This window comes from Nomascus leucogenys, chromosome 5 (assembly GCF_006542625.1).
Source record: "Nomascus leucogenys isolate Asia chromosome 5, Asia_NLE_v1, whole genome shotgun sequence".
In the NCBI taxonomy this organism is placed as follows: Eukaryota; Metazoa; Chordata; class Mammalia; order Primates; family Hylobatidae; genus Nomascus; species Nomascus leucogenys.
This window is the reverse complement of record NC_044385.1, coordinates 13,527,546-13,550,277: the sequence shown is the minus strand read 5'-3', so window position 1 is coordinate 13,550,277 and position 22,732 is coordinate 13,527,546. Positions and strand designations below refer to the sequence as shown.

Below are 22,732 nucleotides of genomic sequence, written 5' to 3'. Positions count from 1 at the left end.
TTGATGGCCATTGTAAAGACTTTGGATTTGACTCTGAAGGAGACAGAAAGGCAACAAAAGGATTTGAGCAAAGGAGAAACAAGATCAGATGAATATTTTTAAGGTTTATTCTGGCCAATGAACTGAGAATAAGATGCAGAGGACAAGGGCAGAAACTGGAGGAACAGTCTGGAAGACTCTGCAACACCCTAGACAAGAGATGATGGTGGTGTCTAGTAGGTAGTGAGATGTGGTCAGATTCTGAATATATTTTGAAGGTAGAACCAAGAGGATTTGCTGATAGATTGGATGGAGAGTGGCTGAGAAAAAATCCAAGTGAAAGACCACTCTAAGGTCTATGGCTCAAACAACCAGAAGATGGAACTGCCATTTTGTAAAATGGGAAAGACTGAAAGGAGACTGTGGTGCGGTGGTGTAGGGGAAAGGTCTGGGGGAGATCAGAAGTTCAACTTCAGACATAAAAATGTGAGATGTCAATTAGATATTCAAGCGAACAACTGAGTAGGTAGCTGGATATACAAGGCTGGCACTCAAGGACGGAGGTCTAGGCTACAGAAATAAATCTGAGAGTCAGCATATAATGTTATTTTAAAACCATATTTCTGGATGCGATTGCAGGGAGTAAGTGTAGACAGAGAGAGAGGAAAAAAAACCATCCGAGGACTAAGCTTAGGGGCACTCCAACAAATGAGATGATGAGGAAGCAGTGAAAGAATAGCCAGTGAGGTGGCAGAATGAAGAAAGTGGTTTCTGGAAGCAAACTGAAGATACTGTTTCTTAATACTTTTATATTTAAGGTTAGAAAGAGGTGAAGCTGGAAGTCAAGAGTAAGCAGTCTGACCCCAGAGGCCATATTATTTACCATGAGATATATGTGTGGAGTGAAAGAGTAAGTGAACCAATGAATGAATAAGTGAATGAATGAATGGCTATGACCAGATGTTGGCTCCTTCATGTAATTTTTCCTCTCCAATCTCTCAACTCTTGCACATGCCATCTCTTTTCCTTTTTTATTTGTTTATTTAACAATAAATATTGTTATTTATTTTAAAGTGTTTGTAGACATGGTGTCTCACTATGTTGCCCAGGCTGGTCTCAAGTGATCCTCCCACCTTGGCCTCCCAAAATGCTAAGATTACAGGTGTGAACCACCACTTCCAGCGTCTTTTCCTTCTTAACTGCTTACAATTCATCTTGTTCATGAAGAGTTTCAACCTGACTAATTCTATCCATGTCCTCAACCCCTCAGCAAACATGGCCTAGATGAAAGACCTCTGGCTTGGTCTGTTCATTCCTTGAGACTCAGTTCAGCCAATATTTGTTACCAAGACGTTGAATCAGTTCCTTCCAGTGCTACAAATTTGTGGCTGACAAACCCAACTCTTCATGACCTCTGAAGACTTATTCATGAATCCAGTGGCTCCTGTGTAAAGAAATATGATTTACAAGAAAATTAAATGATTTTTTACAAACACAACATTTTTACCAAGGTCAAAATCCAATGAAGATGCTCTTATTTCCCATTATACATCATTTTTATTGATTCCTTATTTAAAGAAACCTTAACAAAAATGAAATATGTTCAAACGTATTTTTAACCCACTCACCCCCAGCTGCTATTAGCCACACATATACCATCCTTGCTTTTAAAGTCATAAATGGAGTGAGGTAGACCATATTTTGGTGATTCATAGGCAGGCTGAGCCTTGAGTAAATGAATCTGAGCATAGGGTGTTTCAAGAAAAATATGCATATTCTTTCTTTGTGATATTTTAATTTTAGTTCCGATAAAACTATACATCCTCCAAGGTGATGATAACTTCGGGAATCTTCCGGTACTGTGATTGAAACCCAGTTAGTACTCTAGGCACAAGACACTGGCCTGAGACAATGCATTTTCTGTGATGACAGCAGGGGGAGCCCCTTCTCTCCAGTGTTTCAAAGCGATTTGCTATTACTCTGTTTAATATAATAATTGAAAGTCTCTATTTTGGGTGGTAGGCACTCACTGTGCCCAGTCACCTAATGATGCCCTGTATGACAGCATCTTCTCATGTCTGGGTGATAAATGAAAAACCAGAAACCTGTCATAGAGATTACCTAATTTGATATTTTAGCCCCCTCTGAGGCAAGTACATCACATATATATATATATTTTGTTTTGTTTTGTTTTGTTTTTTGTTTTTTTAAGACAGAGTCTCACTTTGTCACCCAGGATGGAGTGCAGTGTGGTGATCTCGGCTCATTGCAACCTTCGCTTCCCAGGTTCAAGTGATTCTCCTGCCTCAGCCTCCCAAGTAGCTGGGATTACAGGCATGCACCACGGCGCCCAGCTAATTTTTGTATATTTAGTAGAGACAGGGTTTCACCATGTTGGCCAGGCTGGTCTCAAACTCCTGACCTCAGGTGATCCACCCGTCTTGGCCTCCCAAAGTCCTGGGATTACAGGCATGAGCCACTGTGCCTGGCCTATATTTTTTTTTAATAATTGCAAAACAGACACAAAAGCTAATTGAATTACCTGAGATGACTGCACAAGGCCCAAGAACATCTGGAGATTTCTGACCTTTATTCTAGTGGTTTTATCTGGGGGCAGAACTGGACAATTCTGAGGTGTTTTCAGAAAACCTTGAATTTGCGTCTCTCAGCATCGTTCCCTCTCAAAGGTCTTTGTGAAGGAGCAGAGCCACTGAAATTGCATTGCTGCTGTGTCAAGACAAACAGCCACAGGAAAAGAGCAAGAATAATTTCCTAGGAATTGCATTTCAACCCGAAAAAGCTTCCAGATTCCTCAGTAACATATATAAAGAGTAGAGTGCATTGCATGATTTCCATCTCAAGGTTCTAAATGGTTTTTGTGCTTATTATCTAGAAAGAAAAATACGTTGGTGAAGGAAGTCTTTGGGTAGGATTGTGTCTAGGAATTCACAAGCCTGAAGCAAGGCTTTATTTTTTTTAGCCTCCTATCCATTCACCTGTTCATTCACTTTTAAACAATGGCTAAAACTATTATACAATACTTATTCCACAATCTAGTTGCTACTTCTGGTAGCCAGCACCCTGCCCCCCCAACTCCAAGGCTGGTGATGGAGAAATAGTTTAATGTCAGTTTTTAAAGTGACAGGGGTCATGCTGTTCATTTTTTGAGAAAATACTGCAGAGTATTAAAGGGAATAATTAATAAAAATTAGAAGTCAACTAATTGGGTAGAACCTCAGGTGCACAACAATGCTATGATCAAAGAAAAACTTTTTTCTTCAAATTTAAATAAAAGTTTCTTGATAGAAAGTAAACTCATTTTCAGGCAGTCAGTTGTTAACAGTACTCTGGGCAGCTCCCACAGGGGCATGTCCTGAGGTTTGCTTAATAAATACATTCTTATTAGCATGCACCATCCATTAGTGCTAACACAGATGCTTCTTCAACATGCGTGTTTACTTCACCAGCACGGAACATTTGGCTTATTATAGCTGCAGCCAAAAAAAAAAAAAAAAGCAGCATCATGATTTCCAAAAAGGGAGTGACATTTGATTTGGGGCAGCTCTTGTCATGCGCCATCTCCAACTTAGAAAATCCACCCAGTACAGCCCGGCCCGCGTCAGGGACCCTTGCAGGCGGCAGCCACGGCTGCTGCTGACGCGCGTTTGATCTTTTCTGGGCCACCGAGGGCTCGCCACACCCCTCCTCTGGCGCGCACGTTCCTCGCTCGGCCTCGCCCAGCAGGAGCCAGACCTTTTACTTTATTTGGTTCACCACGCGGTCTCCGCTCCAGAGAGCGCGCCGGCGGCGGCGCACGCGGGCCCTCGCGCGCACTCGCACATTCTTCCCCGGGAACGCGGGCGGGGGGCGCGGGGAGGTGGCAGGGCTCGGGCCGCGGTCCCTCTAATTATAGCCTAGCAGCTGGCGCGCAGGCTTGGCCTGGCGCTCGCGGCCAGGACTGGGCGGCGGAGCGGAGGGGCAGGGCGCACGGGGCCGTTTCCCGTTTCCGGGCCCGCGCCCCGCCCCTCCCTGCCCGGCCCCGCCCCGCCCCGCCCCGTCCCGTCCCGTCCCGTCCCGTCCGGTACCGCCCCGCCCCGCCCCGCCCGGGGTCGCGCGGCTCCACGTGCGCAGAGCCGGGCGCGCGGAGACTGCGCTGCTCCAGCCCGGGAAAAGTTCTAGAATAGAGGCGCGGCGCAAGTCAGGGGGCCGCCTTGGAAACCGCGGCAAGGGCTCCTCGTGGGCTCCAGGCTGTTGGAGACTGAGGGAGCCTCCTCCCCTTTCCTTCCCGTGGAGTAAACAGGGCTTGGCAGGGCTGGAGGCTTTCTTCCTTTTAAAAAGTGCCATTCTGATCAACGATACAAAGTGAAAAAATAATTTTTTTAAAAAAGAAAGGAAAAGTTACAATTTGACCATTCTGACCAGCCTCTTTGTTCCAACTGGCCTCTTGATTTGTATAAAGATAATGGGGTCCGGCGGCCCCCTTGATGCATGCATTGCACGCTGGGCATAATGAATTAATTGTGCGAAAGCACTTTGGACTTCGGACCGTGTTCCTATGTTAGAATTTTACTGTGGTTTGTAAGATAAACTGGAAGCTAACAAACTCGTGGTTAACTCTTGTCAATACGTGTCTTGAACCAAGCAAAGTGACATTTCCTACCTGTGGCTTTGACTTTAAGCTGCACAAAAGATAGGAGCTAGCCTCTCAGCTGTTCAAAGCCTAGAATGAGATGCCTGCTTAGTAGGTGTTAAATTATAACAGCAACAACCCATATGGTGCTTATTAGGAGAATAGTATTCCAAAACTTCTCTAATGACTGTGACCCTCCTGTGAAATTCTGATTTCAATTGTATATGGGGTACAATAAATCTTTATCTTTTATCACCAGAAAAGCTAATTGAACTGCTGTTTGCAGGCAGAAATAACAAAATGGGGGTAATGGGCTCTTAGCCTGGGCTAAGGCTCTCAACAGCTTTTTTCTGTTTTGCAGCTCACACATACAGTCGGCTCAGGCAGACGGCCCAAGCCAAGCCTGTGCCAAAGAAATGCTGATTTAGTCTGACCCAGACAATGTCTACTCCCACATGTCACTTCTCTGCAGAACTCTTACTAGTATGGCAAATACTTTAAAAATCATACAATAAAAGAAGGCAAAACCTCAGTAATTTGAGATTCACTTTTAATAAACTCTTCCCATGCATTAAAATAAATTGAGGCCCTTAGCTCTGGCGCGAAATGTTGTTTCTGGGTTTTTAATCACCGCCCCCCGCCCCCGAGGCATAGCCACATACGCAATTCAAAATACTCTATTTGAACTTGTATAGGAAAGATATTTTCTATAGGTATTGGAGATAAATTTGCAATGACTTAAATATTTATCTGCTAAAGTTGCTGAGTGCCTCCACAACAAAACCGAACTCATTTTTTGTGCACAATGGGCATCTGAATGCTACCTGATGGTGATGATATAGAAATACTAATTGCTAAGTAAAAGTGGTAAGTGATGTGATCTACAGATTATGTAATGTAGCTCATTTCCCCCAAAATGTAAACTATATTTAGAAATATTCAAATGTGACATTATTACCCTATACAGGATGTCTTATCTCAGCATCAAGGGCGTCTGCAGAGCTGCTGGAGGAGGCTCTTTAGATTACGCAATCTAACTTCTGACAGCCCATTCAAAGGATGAGAACCGGTGCCTTGAAGCTCTCAATTTAAACTAGGAATCCTGTAGTCTAGTCTCTAGACTTATCTGACCTAGGCAGAAATCATCTCCTAGAGGCTTTTCATGGCTGATTTTGTGACGTTTTGCTTGCACTGAAGATTTATTATTCCACGTTTTGAGTTACTGTTATACAGTGCCATTCTATGTATTTTCCAAATAAATGTTTGTCTTACAGAAGAAACTGTTTATACCATTCTAATAGGGTTGTTTAATAAGAAAATTTTACTCAGTTGGTTTTTGGATTAAAAATAAAAGAAGTTTTGTCTAAATGATTTGTCTAAATGATTTGTCTAAATGAAGTTTTGTCTAAATGAAGTTTTGTCTAAATGATTCTCAATAATGATCTGTCTATGGTATAGTTACTTTTTGCCCTGAAATACCTTTTCTGTGGGTTGTATGGATTGTTTTATGTTGTGCCAGGCAGATGTGCACAATTTTCTGATAAAAACCAGTGCAAATACAGACTTCATATTCTATAATCTTTTAAAGAGACAAGTTACACTTCAACCAATCGGAGAGCTGTTTCAAATCAAGCATTTTAGGTTAAGTTGTATTGACATGGGGAGGGAGCAGATGACACACCTAATGAGTTTAAACAATGTTCACTGTTAAATTAGGTATAAATTAATGTAACGATAACTAGGGGTAGTGTGGGTATCCCTGACAAATTATGGATTTATCTGAGGATTAATGGCAGAATCCACAGATAATCCATAAATCTACCCATTTTCTATCTTCTAACCGCTTAACAAGTAATTTATAAATGTCTATTTGTGTGCCTTTTAAGTTACAGTGAGGGGTTCAGACATACTACGGAAAATGCAGGCTGTCAAGAGAAACAGCAACAAGGGATCTATAGAGTTTGTAATCTGGAAAGTCACACCCGTAATTTTTATTTGATTGTAGTACCATTGCTGTCAGAGGCCTAACCAGTGGCACCGAAGGAGTTAAAACAGTCCCCACCCCCACTCCGGATTTCTAGAACCCCAGATGATAAATTGGGTAAATATGTATTCCATTCATTGGTGCATCTGACCTTGGTCTGTGACAGAGGAAAGGCGTGTCTTCTCATACTGTTCCCTATGAACAAAAGGCAAGCAAATGAGGGTGACTCAGGACTTCTCGTGGCCTACACACAACTGAACATTTTTCTGAATGATTCCACGTATACACTTAGGAATCAGGAAGAGAAACACTTTACTCTTCACTAACCAAATAAAACCATCTATAAATCATATGCAAAACAACTTTGAGTAAAGAGGGACTTAAAAGTCTAGGAATTAAAAAAGGATTTCCATAGTTTCCTTTTAACTCTCCCCCAACTCCCCTTTGGGGAATAAACAAAGACATCTGCCACATCAAGAGTCTGGTTTGTTTTCTTAACTGAAAACGAAATGCAGTCATTAAAGTGTATCTTTGGGAAGAGGTTTTGAAATGTTGAAAATTACTTCTACAAGCTGCACTATTTTCAATTTCACTAAAAATAAAATTTGGCATTTTTGTTAGAAAAAAACTGAATAGTTCATCCTATTTCTTTTAACCTAGTTATTACATGAAAAATTGTTTCTCATTTGTAACTTGCTAAGAATATGGTTTCTTGAAAACGACCTTAAATGGACTACTAATAATGAAAAACTACTAAAATATATATAGTGATGGGCCCCTCCTAGTTACCGGACCACCCCTAGTGTAAATATATTCAAGTACACATTCACTGTTGCTGTTTAATTTAAAACATATAGTAACTCTATGTATATCCTAACCTCCAACTCTTTATAAGTTTCACAACTTCCTTTCATAGAGAAGTCTGCCAAGCCATTAATCAATAAAAAGAGTAAGAGCTGCAACATCTAGGAAATTTCTTACTATATGAGAGTAGCCAGTAAAATGTGTCTCAGTGCTTTCTACCTTTTATCTGTTTATAAATTTAGGTTTCAGGATATCAATAAAGCTCATACATGGCTTTGGCTTTTTTCATTCCTAAGCTTTCCAAAGGCTTTTTTTTTTTTTTTTTTTTTTAAATCCCTTTTGTCTTTAGCACATTTCCTATGGCCCAACGTAGCTGTTTTATTCCAAAGCTTTTCAAAGAGCAGCTCCAGGTCTTGAGAGTCTTTTCAGTGTCGTCACTATCTTCTCCTTCCAATCTACTATTGCAGAATGGCTGGTTCTGCTGCTAGTTGAAAAATAAACAAATGCTTTCTAGCTGTATTTTGTTCAGCTCTTTTATCTGTGTCCCCTATCCAGTTGCCCTTTCACCAGTCCCTGGCACTTCTTTTTTATACCATCAGTTGCCTTTTTGTTCCATGTCTTTTATCTCCTGAAGTTCAGGCAAACCCCAACCCCAAACCCACACATCCTTTAGTCACACTGCCATTAGTGATTAAAACAATAGCCATTCTAAGCTTGCTTTAGAAAATTAAAAAAGGCCTCAGAAAATGTTCAGTGCTCCCAATTTTATTTTTATTTAATGCTAAAAGTTAAAGAAAAAAAGGTACTGTAAATCTGACAAATGACAGAATTCGGGTGATATTTCCATAGTGTGATTTTAAAATATAATAATGTTGATATCTGAGATTACACTCACTTCAGTTGACATGAGTTTCATCATATATAGAAAAAGTATCACCTTCAACTTAAAAAAAGTAAAGGTTAAAAGGTGGCACACTTTTAAAATACTTGGTGGCCAAGGAAAGGTATATAGTAAAAGTTGTAAACCATGTGTATGTTCTCATAACTTTAAATGTGAGGCCACATGAAAGACAGTACATCTGTTAAATTCTATAAATTGTTAAAGCAAAAAAGGGAAAGCTTCAACACCCCATCCCCTAATATTTTGAGTATTAAAAGCACAGCTGAAATATTAGGATTTGAAATCTGATACTGCCCATGTACAGTAAGTAGCTTTCTGACATTTTTATCCAGCTGTGGAGAATCTCTGCACTGTCATCAGGTACAACAAAAGATCAAACCCATGTCCCGATGTTAACTTTTTAACTTAAAAGAATGCCAGAAAACCCAGATCAACACTTTCCAGCTATGAGCCGTCCACAAAGGCCACCCAAGGGCCAGTCAGACTCGTGCAGATCTTACTTTTTAATAGTAGTAACCACAATACACAGCTCTTTAAAGCTGTTCATATTCTTCCCCCATTAAACACCAGTACAGAGAAACCACAGGTTGCCCTTTCCACAGCTGGATAGACTTATCCAAAGCGGCAGGATGGTTCTGTATTAATCTTTTTGGAACGCGTATCTGTATTAAGATTGCAAAACATACAGATAGCTACCACAAATTAGGTCAAATGACTGATCAAGTTGTAACATCTATGAGGTCAAATTCCAGTTATAATGAAGTGCCTAGATACACATTTATACAACAGACCATAAGAGCTGAATTCTTTACAAATGTCTTTATGGGCATGTAAAATTGACTCTGCATTTCTGCATGTGTGCATTCACATAAGAGAGACCAGTCTGAACTGAGTCATATATACTCCAATTTGAAAAAAAAAAAGTGTAACAACTGGTTAATCATGCAAGTCTGTTTGTAATATAACAATGACTGGCAACATGAATTCTCGCACAGTAGTAATAGGTGCACTCATTAAAAACATTATGGAAAAATACTGTATTTGGTGCAGTATCTGATTTTCAAGTGTTAGTAACTTGACCATTAAAAAATAGTTTTGAACAATTTAAAAAGGAAAGACAAACAGAATCCAAAGTTGGTAAAAATCTATATTTTCAAACGAAAATAGAAGCTAGGCTGTGAACCATACACATAAATTGTAGACCTTGAAGCCATAATTCAGCCTAATTATAAGGCCAAGTTACAAACACCTGAATATAAGGATTTAAAATAGTGTTCCTGTCAATGTTAAATCATAACAGCACAAAAAAAAAACCAGTATCACTGTGAGACAACTATTTCTAATAATTGATGATTTATTGGTTTTAAAAAAATCATTTTACTGATGCAAAATAGTGATCAAAAGAAATTAGTTTACAAAAAGAATTCTAAAAATATTTTGAGAGGTGGGGCCTATTATATAAAACCCTTAATTTCTTTAATTTCCACTAGTTTATCATTTTTTTTCCAGAACAGTATTATTCACTTGGTATTTCAAACACGTTAAGAAGGAAATTACAGGTTTCCTCCACCCACATTTGGGCTGTCACTGATATGCCCAAGGGCAGTCCTGGCAGCACCACGCGGCTGTTACTGTCATTGTACCATACTGTATTCAGCACTCACTAGAAACAGGGTATAGGTGATAGTATCAACAGCAATAGCACTACAGGTAAATGATAAACAAAACAAAACAGAAACAAAACCAATCCCACAATCTCCAAGTTCACCTGGACTGTAACTTCTCTTGCAACTCTTTCAAAATAAAGGACAACAGCAACAACAAACAGACCTCTAGGGTGTTTAAAAAGATGAAGTGGCGCTGCAGAGCTGGGCTCTGCTCAAAGATGGCAGTGCCATCTTGTACACACCACCATCCATTATAATCGCCTTCCATCACTGGAATTGTGTCTTATGTAACCAACTAGCATGCAGCATTGTAATCTTACAACTGATCACGTGGACAGTGAACAGCAGTCAACTTTGTCTTTAAAAAAAAAAAAAAACCCCAAAAGACCACACAATTCTGAAAATTTCCCAGCAGCACTCTCAGTCATCAGTATCTCCAGAACTGAACTTTTGAACAAAATAGAGATTCAAAATCCACTTTCCTATTCCTCTGAGGACAATGTTTCAGGGTAAACTGGTGGTATTTCCCAGTGGCATGCCCACTTGACAACATGCCCGTTCAATCATTTCCTTTCCTTCTCCACCACTTGGCCTACGGCCTGAGAAAGGGGCCAGCAATAAGGAATGACAGACAGTAAGGCAATCTTACAATGTCAGAAAATGTATTTGGCTTTTTTTTCTTTTTAAAATAAGTGCATACAAATACAGCTAGAAGCATTTCTGATTTGCCAAGTGCTCTAAAAAAGCAGCGCAAGTCACAGCCTACATAGAACGGTAACTGTCACCAGGATAATAAAGCACAAAGATATGCTAATAACGTTAACAAAAGAAAAAAATGCCTTTATAAGTACATACCTTTTGTCGTCAAAAAAAATATAGAAACACAATGTATTCAAAAAAAAATCAAAATTATACAGCCATGTTTATGAAGTCTACATTTCCCTTGTCTTGGATATATATATATATATATGGAGATATATATACAATTCAAGCAGTTTTAATTAAGGGTAATCATTGGGTTTTTCTGAAACCAGAAAGTCACGAGTCTCTCTCTTTTTTCACTTTCACATCTCCAGCAAGGATGGTTGCAATTTCCCCTTGCATAAAGGCCCAGGGGACATTGGAGCCCACAAGAGGGCATTTTTCCCCACTGGGACAATAGACCTCTCCACTAGCTCCCTGCTGTTTGATGCTTTGTCTGGAGCAAGGGAAGCAGAACTTGTGCGAAGGGACGGACGGGCACTGCACAAAATGGGTGTCCTCCAGCCGCTCGTGGCAGAGGGTGCAGCACAGCGGGGCACTGGCTGCCAGAGAGGAGTCCGGGAGGCTGGCAGGGTGCACTGGCTCCAGTCCTCCTGTGTTGCCTGCTCCCTGGCCCCCCACCTCTCTGGGGCCCAGCCTTCTTTGGTTCATAGAGGACGGAGAGGGTGGACTGTTGCTATTCCTCCTCGTAGTGGAGTGAACCTGGTTGGCATCTTTTGAGGCATGACTGCCCCCTGCATTGTCTGCTACTAAGATCAGGGCTGCCATGGGGGACTGGCCATTCTGGGCCGCTTCAGGCGGTGTGGTCCGGTTGGAATGAGGTGAGGCAGTGGGTGGTGGCGGAGACACAAAAGAGGATGTAGGAGTTATGGGGATCTTGAGCCCTTCTGTGGATGTGGACAGCCACGGCTGGGCCTCTCCATTGATCTTAGGGGGCCCGACTTCACCTTCTGGTTCTGGAGAGGGCTTCCTTTTCCTTGCTGTTCTTGCAACTGGAAACACAAAGAAATAAAAGGAAAAAGGAAACATAAGTTGCGGTGCACTGAAAGGGATCCTTCTCTTCCTGACCCGAAACAAAACTCATTACAGAATTCCTCCTCTCTAAAAGCACAGACAGAAAACACTCGTATATCAGTTTCAGGTGCACACGCAAATTAAAACCTTTAGGCATATGCGATTCTGAGGCAGCAGACTGATTTAAAATGGAGCCACTGAAAATGGCACGCTTGTAACTGCCTGTTTTTACACATGCACAAAAGTACCCTCGTTTGCACTGAGCATGTGACTGCTAATGTCCCCCAATAGGTTAAAAGGTGACTGGTGCCCTCATGTTCCCATCCAAGAATGTGCTGGGAAAGGAAAACCCCGTGTCAGAGCGTATCAGCCCAGTCTGACTCATCTCTGTTATGCTGCTTCAGCACATGAACACGTTGCCACCAAGCACTGGTTCCGCCTTAGGCAGATCAGGAAGTGGGGTGTTTGTTGTTTCTGGGCTGGGGTAAAATGGTGAATCGAAAGAACCACCCCTCCTCTGCTCTCCGTCCCCTTTTCTCCCCTAGACCCCCTCACTTCACAGCCGCCCCTACCTGCTTTAGACCCGTTGGCCCCGTTGGCCTCGAAACCCAACAACCTGCCTGCAGTCAGGGCCGGCTCCTTCTTAAACTTGCTCTCGAAGGGCCCCGAGTGGCCGTGCTGGTGCAGCGCCAGCAGCGTGTCGCGCACGGTCTTGGGCCTGTTGACCCAGTCCTGCTCTCCAGACCCGCGGCTCTTGCCTGCACTTTCCGCGCTCAGCTCCGCGGCCCCGGCCGCGGTGGACAGGCTGTCGGCCGGGCCCCGGTGTGCAGGCGGCGGCGGTTGCTTCTCTTTGGCTGCCGCCTCGCGCTGCTCGTGCTCCACCGCCGCGCTGCTCGACACGGATGCCGGCCGCTTGTGGGCGCCCAGGTCGGTGGGCTGAGCGGAGCCCAGGCTGGCGGCCGCGGTTCCGGACACCGCGGCTAAGGAGGCGGCAGCGCGGCCGCCGAGGCCGAGCGCGGTGGGCAGCGGCGTGGCCGAGCCGTTCATGAGCGGCACCAGGGTGGGCGGCACGGCGTGGCCGCGCCGCGGGTTCGGGCTCTGGCGATTCAGCTCAGGCGGCTCCTCTAGCTTGGAGAAGCCGTTGGGCACCAAGATGCCGTTCACGGGCGGCGGCTGCGGCGTCGGTGGCTGGGCCAGGCTCGCGGCCGGGCGGCTGCCGCCGAAGTCAGAGCCGAGGCGAGGGGGCCGCTCGGCCGCGGCCGCCAGGGGGTAGCGCTCCAGGGCCTGCGGCGCGCGTGGGGCCGCCTCGGGGCCGCCGTGGCCAAGCTGCTGCTGCTGCTGCAAGAGGATGTCCTTGGCCGAGAGTGGCGGCGGCTTGGCGGCGGCCGGGGCCGCAGCGCCGGGCGGGGAGCGACCCTCCGGGAAGCAGCCGTGCGCCCGCTTGAGCTGCCGCGCCGTCTCGATGACGAACTCGACGCGGTCGGCGCCCTCGTAGTTGACGCAGCCGCGGCACACGGGCTCGGTGAAGTCCCAGATCATGGCCCAGGGCATGCGGGGCAGGTCACACAGGTAGCACGACTGCCGCCGGGACGCGGCCGCCACCGCCACCGCCGCGGCCATGTCCGAGGAGCCCGCGGCGCCGGAGAAGGAGGTGGAGGAGGAGGAGGAGGGGGCGCCGCCGCCGCCCCCCACCGGCACCACGCGCGCCCTCCTCCCCCCCCAACCCCGCGTCTCCCCCACCAGCGGCGGCGGCGGCCGCAAAGGCGGCGGTGGCGGCAAAGCCCGCGAAGGCTCGGCGCCCGCGCAGCGCCCCCGGTGCACGAGGGGCGGCGGGCGCGAGGCGAGGGGCTGCAGCCGCGGCAGCAGATCCCCCCGGCCGGCCCGGGCGCGGGCGGGCGGCGCGGCGCGGCGGGGCGGCGGGCGCGGCGACGGGGGCTCGGCCGGAGCCGCGGCGGGCCTCCAGACCGGGGCGAAGACGGGCCGCGCGGGCGCGGGGGAGCGCAGCAGGTCGCGGCGGCGGCCGGCACGGAGTGCAGGGCGGGGGGCGGGGAGGCCGGGGGGACAGGGGGCGGGGGGCGGCCGCCGGGGTAGGCTCAGCCCGAGCGGCGGGGCATGCCGCGCCGGGGCGGCGGCGGCCGGGCGGCGTGGAGCTCGGGCGCGGCGAGGGCCCCGGGTCGCTCCGCCGCTCTCTCACAGCTCCTGGCGTCGCCGCTCTCCAGCGTCAGCGGCCAGCCCGCCTCAGCTCCGCCGCCGCCACCGTCGTTGCTGCTGCTGCCGCCGCGACCGCTCCACTTCTACAGACTTGATTCTTCGACAGTCTCGCACGGCGCCTGCGCGGGCCCCCTCCCCTCGTGCGCGTGCCCGCCCTCCCGCGCGCGCGCTCCCCCTCCCCCCGCGCGCCGAAGTAGCGCTGCCGGGAGAGCCGGCTCTGCGGCGCCCGCCCGCCCGCGGGGCAGGGCAGCGGCGCAGCGCCGGTGTTCCCCTCAGAACACCGCGCAAAGTGGTCGTGTGCGTTTCCTCCACTTTCCCTCACTTCGCGCCCCACCTGGCTGTCTCGACCACCCTCAGGATGTTTTCCTCTGGTGTGCCTCTGGGCCAAATCGTGCTAAAAGTCATTTTTCTTTTATGCAAGGCCACTTTGTCACTTGGTTTCCGTCAGTCTCCTCAGAATGGGGAATTTAGGTCTAGCGTCGTTCACAGTTCTGGTTTTTTAGGAGTTATACTTGAAAGCTCAATGTCGGACACATGAGCATGAAATCCGTCACTGGTGCTTTGCATTTGCATTTGTCTTGGGAAGGACATACGCGCCGCCTGTCCCTTTTACTAACTAGGGAGACTCTGAATGTTCCCAAGCCCAGTACCACGTGCACACGCCGCCAGCTGGCTCGCGCGTTTTCCACGGAGCCCTCTGGAGGGGAGGGAGCGCGGTTCGGACTAGCCTCTCCCGAACACCAAGTGCCGCTCTTAGCCCCGTCCAGCCCGCCCTGTTCAGCGGGGGCCTCGCCGCGCCAGTCGCCCCAGCCGCCTTATGTAGGTATGCGCGGCGGGCGCGTGACGTGGGCGCGGGGCCGTGGGCGGCCGCCGCCGCGAGTGCGCACGCTCCGCGCAGACGTGCCTCGGCGCCGCTGGCACTAGGGCCTCGTGGAACGAATGCACATTCCAGGGATCCGGGGTCTACGGCCAGCGCGGCCGCGTCACAGCGCAGGTTCCACCCCCTTCGGCGAGTCTCGGCGTCGAGGCACCGCCCCCGGGCCCAAACTTGGACTCGAGGTGGCGGGAGGCGCGGGCGCGAGCGCGAGTCGTCGGGGGGGGGGGTCCTGCTCGCCTCCGCGAAGTCCCCGCGGGCCGTGGGGGCGACTGGCTGGCTGGGCTCGCCGTCGCGGGCGGACTTGCGCAGTATATGCCACCCAGGCCGGGGTGAGCCCAGCCCAGCCCAGCCGCTCGGCTTGCAGCTCTTACCGTTGGCAGCCTCAGACTCAGCTCAGACTGAATTGAATGTTTGAGTTTCGCACTTTTATCGGGAGGAGGAGCTGGTGTGTGTTATGGTAAATCACTTTGGGCTGGTCGTTAGTCTCCCTAATACAGGTAGGCTTAGTCGCTCTTCAATTGGGACTTCAGCTCTTTAAGGGCGGCCTCTGGAGCTGCTTTTGTTGGGAACACAGGCCCACAACTCTCCCTTGAGACTGGAATGAGGTGGTTAAGTGTGGGAAGAACAGGGTACTAATTATATTATCTTTCCTACAACTGGATTGGTAGGTGGAGAGAAAAAAAAAAATCCTGCTGACGTTTCTCTCTAGTCGTTGCTATTGAAAATACCAGGTTGCTTCAAAGGATTAACCACAAGGAAGAGGAAAAACACCCTTAGAGAATCACAGTGGAGGGAGCTGCTTAAAACACATGAAAAAACCTGTTCGAAAATGGCACAGAAAACGTAATGTCAGACCTAAATGTTTTTACAGGCTAACCTTGAATGTCTTTTGGGGATTTCCATAGAAGGTGCGCCTGCTTTAAAGGTCTCTCCATCTGTTCCTGGATCTTGCCCTGCAATTGCAATCCTGCCTCACCCTCTCCAAGCTGGGAGAACGGGGCCTGCCCAGATCCTTCCCGGGAGTAGCTGGTGCCAGCGGGTTTGGTCACTCCCAGGCCTGCTGTTGCACACCGCTTTCAAGACCTGTCCGTTTGGTCACCCTCCTCAGAGACCCTGTGACAGTTATTCCAGCACATGGCTTCACCCACTGCGTCACTGCCCAAAGGGGATGAAGTCCAGTCCTTATGCTGCAGAGAAATGAACCAACTCAACGCCCCCAAGAGACGCCCCCACTAAGCATTGACTGAAACATATTAAAAGAAACACAGCTCACCATTAGAGTTGTGGCCTAATTATACTCGTTTCTCTGCAAGCTGGTACTGTAATGGCCTCAAGGGGAGAGCCTGCTACTCCATCCTAAAATAGAATTAAAGATAGAAATTCTGCCTTGATACTAAGATCTTTGTAAAACAGAGCTTTTCTTCTCCAAAGGAAGAGCATTTCCTTCTTATTTTACACTGCCAGTTTCATGTCGAAACTGAGTTGTTTTAACTTCCTAATGAAATGCCCGATGGAAAATGGAAGGGCTATTTTAGTTCTGGGCTCGATCCGGAATCAAGGGGGTTAAGGCTGGATTCAGGGCAGCAATTCCTTATATTGTATCAGAAGTCTTTCATGCTGCCTGGCCTTTCATGTAGCTCTGAAGCAGCTTTATCGATGTATGCTAAGTAAACATAGCTTTGTTTTTGTCTTCCACCCACCGCTCCCTCCCGGCACAGACTGGAGTTGGATCCCGTCCAAAGCGGCTGCTGCAGCAGTTACAGCCGCCTCCTCCACACACAGGAGCAGGGTTTCTAGGGTGAGGCAATGCGTCTGCAATTCGCAGAGACAAGGCAGGAATTGTAATTGTAGTTCATCATGTGATGACTTATGAAAGAGGAAGTTGGTATGTTTTAGTCACGTAGACTCTGCCCTCTTGCTTAAGGCACCAGGTCCTCTCAGAAGAGAATTATGATCATCTTTGCCACCCAGAGTCAAGGTTACCGGGTTGGCTGCAGTGTGCTTCTGCACATTCATATTCGGACAGGCAGGCAGATGCTGGGCCAAGTGTCGGCGGAGCAGCGGGATGAGCCTGGCTTTTCACCAGAACACTGAAATGTTGCAATTTGTCTTAAGAACTAAAGGAAATATTCTATGGAGAACACTCCTGCTGAGACTAGACAAACGAACAGTCCTTTCCAGCTCTAATTTCTGAGAGTTTTTTTTTTTTAATAAAAATCACAGTTTAGGAGTAAAAGGAAAGCCATTCAGTATGACACTATCAGAAAAGCAGGAATAAGGAAGTGGCTTGGAAGGCAAACCTAAGAGAGCAGTTGTAAGCGATAGCTCAATGGGTAGAACGAATGTGACCTTCCGACACTGAGATTGAAACGGGCTTCTACTGCGTGAACGTTAAACATCTAAAATCTGAATTTGGTTTCCAGAGCTTACTCCAGTCAAGCAGCTATTAACACACGGAAGCCCTGAGCTGACAGTCTATAGAGCAGTGTAAAGAAACGGTTCCTACAAGAGTACCTTATTGGAAAATTGCCCCCAGGATACGCAGCTGCAAGAGGGGTGCAACCCCATTCCCCCAGCAGCTTGTGGGTGCTGTCCCGGAGATAGATGGTATTCCTAGGAACTGCTGAATCCGTGGCTTTCACCCTGTATCCAGAGGTGGAATCTCAGCCTTCATTCTTTAGAGTGCAGTTTCCTTAAATAGCATGATGTTGCAACCATGCTAAAGCTTCTTAAACTCTGACCTTGGCGTATTTGAAGAAGAGAAAAAATGCAGCCACATTTCATCTGGATTTCTGTGGACATCATTGCGGGTTTCTTCAGCTTTGGCAAAAGTGTCATAAGGCTTGAAGAGCACACGTGATATTCAGGGCTTTTCCAATTTTTTAAATAAGTTACATATATTTGAACACATTTGTTTATATGAATATATCTACACATACTATGGAGCACCATGACATAAGTGAACCTTCTGTAATTGATATGAGAGTCTTCCTTCTAAGTAACAGCATTTTATGAGACAATCTTACTGTTTTTCAAATTGCAAATATTCTTTTTTAGAAATATTTTCCCTCTGTTTGACCCCTCTCTATAGCCTACCTCCCCTGTGCACAGAGAGCATACGGATATTAAAGAGACTTTTGCATGTGGAGGAGATAAACTCTCTGTGGAGGGTCTAAGAATCAAGCCAAATAAAATCACAGGAGCTCTTAATCATCCACATATTGTACACAGAAGCTGTTAGTCAGCTGTCTATATGTCAGCATATGTATAGGTCCCTATTTAGAGCAAAATTCGGGGTCTTGATGAAGGTTAAATACTCACTGTGTCAGAATTTAAAGAGCTAAGTGAGAAACAGACAAAACAGACAAAGGAGAGATTGAGGTCACACACTTGCTCAGTCTGCAAGGAAATTTGTAGAACTGGAAGGGATTCAACAGCCATTTGATGCCAGTAAACCTCCTATTGACTTTTTGGAAAAAGCAGGATGAAATGCACTTTTCTGGAATAATATCTGGATGTGGGTTTAACTTAGACTATTTAAGACACTCACTAAAACCCTTTGAAAGATATCAGTAGGAAGATGCTGACAAAATAATGAATTAACGTCACAGATAATGTTTGAAAATATAAAAATGGTAAATTTTCTCTTCTTAGCTTTTCTATTAAAAAATGTACATTTCCTACATACACATTCCATAGCACAAGAACTGAAAAACTTGAATAATGTAATAATTTTAAAAGGTTAAAGAACAGTACGATGGCATGGTATTTGCTATGTCTTTCATATGAACATTTTAAAAAGATATTTCAAAGATAAATTCTATTATCATCCTTTTCAGAAACTAAAAATCTGACTTAGCTAAAGTAATATGAAAAGTGAGTGTCAGAGGCCAGATGCGGTGGCTCACGCCTGTAATCCCAGCACTGTGGGAGGCCACGGTGGGTGGATCAAGAGTTCAGGAGTTCGAGACCAGCCTGGCCAGCATGGTGAAACCCTGTCTCTACTAAAAATACAAAAATTAGCCGGACGTGGTGGCAGGCGCCTGTAATCCCAGCTACTTAGGAGGCTGAGGCAGGAGAATTGCTTGAACCCAGGAGACAGAGGTTGCAGTGAGCCAAGATTGTGTCACTGCACTGCAGCCTGGGCGACAGAGCAAGACTCCATCTCAAAAAAAAAAAAAAAAGTGTCAGAACTGATACCTAAGTATGAGTCCTGTTGCCTAAGGATGTAGTCGAGAATATTCTATTTGCATTTTGCATTGTTAAAAATCATGTAAGCACAGCAGAGCCCAGCAAAAGAGTGTTAACATCTAAGTGTTAACAGGAAAGGTGTTAAGATTTGCTTATCTATACCTATTTTTATAGGAAAAAGGAAAATTTTAGTATAGTTCATAGCACAATCAATCCAAAGAGAAGTAAACATTCACCACAGACAAAAGGAGCTGACAGAGGTAAGGCACAGTTGCTACAACACCATGTCTAGTGTGGGACTCTTTACTGATGTTGGTGTTAGGATAAAAGGTTCAATTGTGGGAGTCAGTTGGGTGATGAAATGGTTTTGGCACTTACCAGATTGGAATACTGCACCTCCAACTCTTTCTGATCTATTTTCTTTTCTTTTTTTTTTTTTTTTGAGACAGGGTCTTGCTCTGTCGCCCAGGCTGGAGTGCAGTGGCGCAATCTCACTGCAAGCTCCGCCTCCCGGGTTCACGCCATTCTCCTCCTCAGCCTCCCGAGTAGCTGGGACTACAGGCGCCTGCCAACACGCCCGGCTAATTTTTTGTATTTTTAGTAGAGACGGGGTTTCACCGTGGTCTCGATCTCCTGACCTTGTGATCCGCCCGTCTCGGCCTCCCAAAGTGCTGGGATTACAAGCGTGAGCCACCGCGTCCGGCCTGTTTTCTTAAAAAGAGGAAAAACTCATGAAATAATTTAATTCCAATTGTAGGAGTCCAATCCTGACTACTTTGCACTCAGACAAATAAATACAATGGGCTACAGGGTACTGAAAAGAAAAAAGTGTGAAACAGCATTGTATAGAATATCAAGGGTATAAGTTGTTCATAAATTATGCCAATGAACTTTCATTGCTATTGTTACTGTTATTTGAAAGAGTCTTTCTCTGTCGGCCAGGCTGGAGTGCAGTGGCGCGATCTCAGCTCACTGCAACCTCCGCTTCCCAGGTTCAAGCGACTCTCCTGCCTCAGCCTCCTGAATAGCTGGGATAACAGGCACGTGCCACCACACCCGGCTAATTTTTATATTTTTAGTAGAGACTAGGTTTTGCCATGTTGACCAGGCTGGTCTCAAACTCCTGACCTCAGATGATCCTCCCACCTCGGCCTCCCAAAGTGCTGGGATTACAGGCGTGAGCCACTGCACCCGGCCGTGTTTTGTATTTCTTATGAAATAGAAATTAGCCAATATGAACTAGGCTTTCTCTTGACAAGATGAAAATATATTTTGCAAAAGAATGCCATTCAGCAGGATAATTTGGCCTTACCAATGGAGTTTCACTAATCTATTCTGGTGACTTACTTACTTTAGTCTAACGGGCTCAGCAAAAAATAAAGTAAGGTTGTTATTTGAAACAATTATTGTATGTATATAGTGCAGATTCCAATGATATCTCTCAGAGGTCTACACATTTAACAATAAAATTCTTTCTCCAACTTCGTTTTTTGGCATGAGAGGAGTAGTGGTCATTTTTGTAGGTAAAGGAGACACAGAGAGCTCCCTACAGAAGGAAGGCAAGTTAAACAGACTGACTGAGGACTGTACTTTATTAGTTGGAGTGAATTCCGGTATGCATTGGCACATCCATTTCTGTGCCCACATGGTAATGCCTCTTCGTGAGGCAGAGTGCAAAACCACTGGGAAAATTAAGATTCACACCCAGAACTGAAGTTCATACAGGGGAGAAGGAAACAGACATGCGGTAGGCAGCCTAGATGTGAGCCCTAGCAAGAGACCACTGATGGATTCCCCAAAGTGACTGCCTAAATATAGTGTGTTTACTACAAAGCTTGTCACAGACAGCTAAAATGCAAATACAAATGAACTTTGATGGACTTCCTGGCAAGACTCCCAGCCCTTCAAGCAAATTCCTGAGTGAGGAAGCTGGTTCTGAAACATGCCTGGGAACTGCATACATGTGAACTTCCTGAGGCCTCTTCTCTTTAGCATTTAACAGGTAGCTGGATTTTAAACATTTGTCAGGCTGCTTTTATTCTGTCTACCTACCTCTCAATTATCTACCTATCTACCTATCCATCTATCTATCTTTGCATTATCAGACCAATTCATTATTCTTAACAATGGTTAAGAACATCAGTGTCTGTTCACTTTATGAACTGAGACACCAAGACAATAAGGAATCTGTCTTAAAACAAAGAAAATGTGCAGTTAAACGACAGTTAGAATTCAGGTTTCCCAAACTGCAGTTCTTTCTTTAGCCCACTGGTGGGCTACCTCCTATTTATATTTTCTTCATAAGTTCTTTTTTGCATACATGTAAATATCTATGCAGGAGATCACTGAGGGACCATAGCTTCTCTTCATTCACCTGGCATGTGACCTGAGGCAGGTCAGTTGGACACCCTAGGCCAGTTTTTCTTGAGTGGAGGAGACGGTGCTGGCCTTGATGTCATTTCTGTTCTGACCTCTCGTGGTGGGTGGGGGTGATGGGAATACACAGGAATTTGACAAACCCAAGCCCAACATTCTTCTGACCCACATGGGATTACAAAACAATGCGGAAAAACTACCAGTAAATGCCTGCCTATTATTTGGGGGCATTGTGCCATCCAAATAAAGTCAGGAGGTTAAATGATGTGAGGCTACCAGAGCATCACATCATCTGAGAACATCATGTCTGTTTGGTTTGGGCTCAATCCCAGGTTAGGAGAATCTAAACCACGGTCTATACTTAGTTTAAATTAGCCAGGGCAAAACATCTGTATCAGCATTAATATAAGCCCAACTTCAATGTCTCAGGGCTTATGGAAAATATTTGCATTTTTCTTTCCTCAAGAGACTGCCTTATTTCATATATGTATGTGTGCATATGTGTGTTTATATATAATTTTAAATGTATATCTGTGTACGTATATATACACATATATGTGTAAATATATATGTATATGCATACATATATATATGGGCAAAGACTTAATATACTATCCACAGGCTATTCAGATTATTCAAGAGGCCCTCCGTTGAAGAAGCAAACAGACAAACAAAACGGTTTCATACACAGGCAGGCATTTGGCTGAGTAGGTCGGCAGGATATGGAAACTTACTTTGAGGTGTTTTTGGATTCTCACCTAGAATTCTACTACTTAATGGCTGTGTGGCTTCTTTGCAGGCTATATACTGAATTCATAAAGGATGTTCTGAGAGTAAATTCAAAGAATTCTGATGTTTTGAAATTTGTTGTGACTTGGTTAACTATGGTGAAATGTTACATTCATGTTACATTATGGCTTTTGTTTATACGGGTCGGATTATGGGATAACTTAATAAAGTTTTAAAAAATTCTATGTTTTTCAAAAATTCTGTGTTTGTCTTATGTGAAGAATTTGTTTCAACTATTCTTCAAAAACCAGAAAAGGAGCCACTGTATACTTTACTTTTCATATAAAGATTACTCAATATATTTTAAAATGGGTGTTCCAGAATTAGACTTCCAGATTCCTTGAATTGAGAGTGTGGAAAAGGATAGGCAGCTCCTGTAATAGGAGACATTCTTTTAAAAGCCTGGAATGCTGAAACCCTCTTAGACTGAAAACATGTCAGGACATGCCTTTTTGGGATACTGTCAAATGGTTTAGGCTCAGAATTCCACATTCCGTACTTTTGAAGTTGTTTTCTGTTGGCAAATGACCTCTTGATTATTTTCATG

The 22,732-nt window shown here is 45.5% G+C and overlaps 1 protein-coding gene across 2 annotated transcripts; it reads right to left on the bottom strand.

Moving 5' to 3' along the window:
- Window positions 1-8,146: 8,146 nt before the first annotated feature.
- Window positions 8,147-13,452, bottom strand: IRF2BP2 (interferon regulatory factor 2 binding protein 2). Of its 2 annotated transcripts, none has more exons than XM_003267376.3 (2): window positions 12,314-13,452; window positions 8,147-11,719 (listed from the first exon to the last, which is right to left on the bottom strand). In XM_003267376.3, the coding sequence occupies exons 1-2, from the start codon at window positions 13,359-13,361 to the stop codon at window positions 11,004-11,006; spliced, it is 1,764 nt and encodes a 587-aa protein (XP_003267424.2). In that variant the 5' UTR covers window positions 13,362-13,452; the 3' UTR covers window positions 8,147-11,003. The 2 variants fall into 2 exon arrangements, with proteins under 2 accessions (XP_003267424.2, XP_030668515.1); XM_030812655.1 differs by having other exon boundaries at window positions 12,362-13,452.
- Between the last annotated feature and the right edge of the window lie 9,280 nt (window positions 13,453-22,732).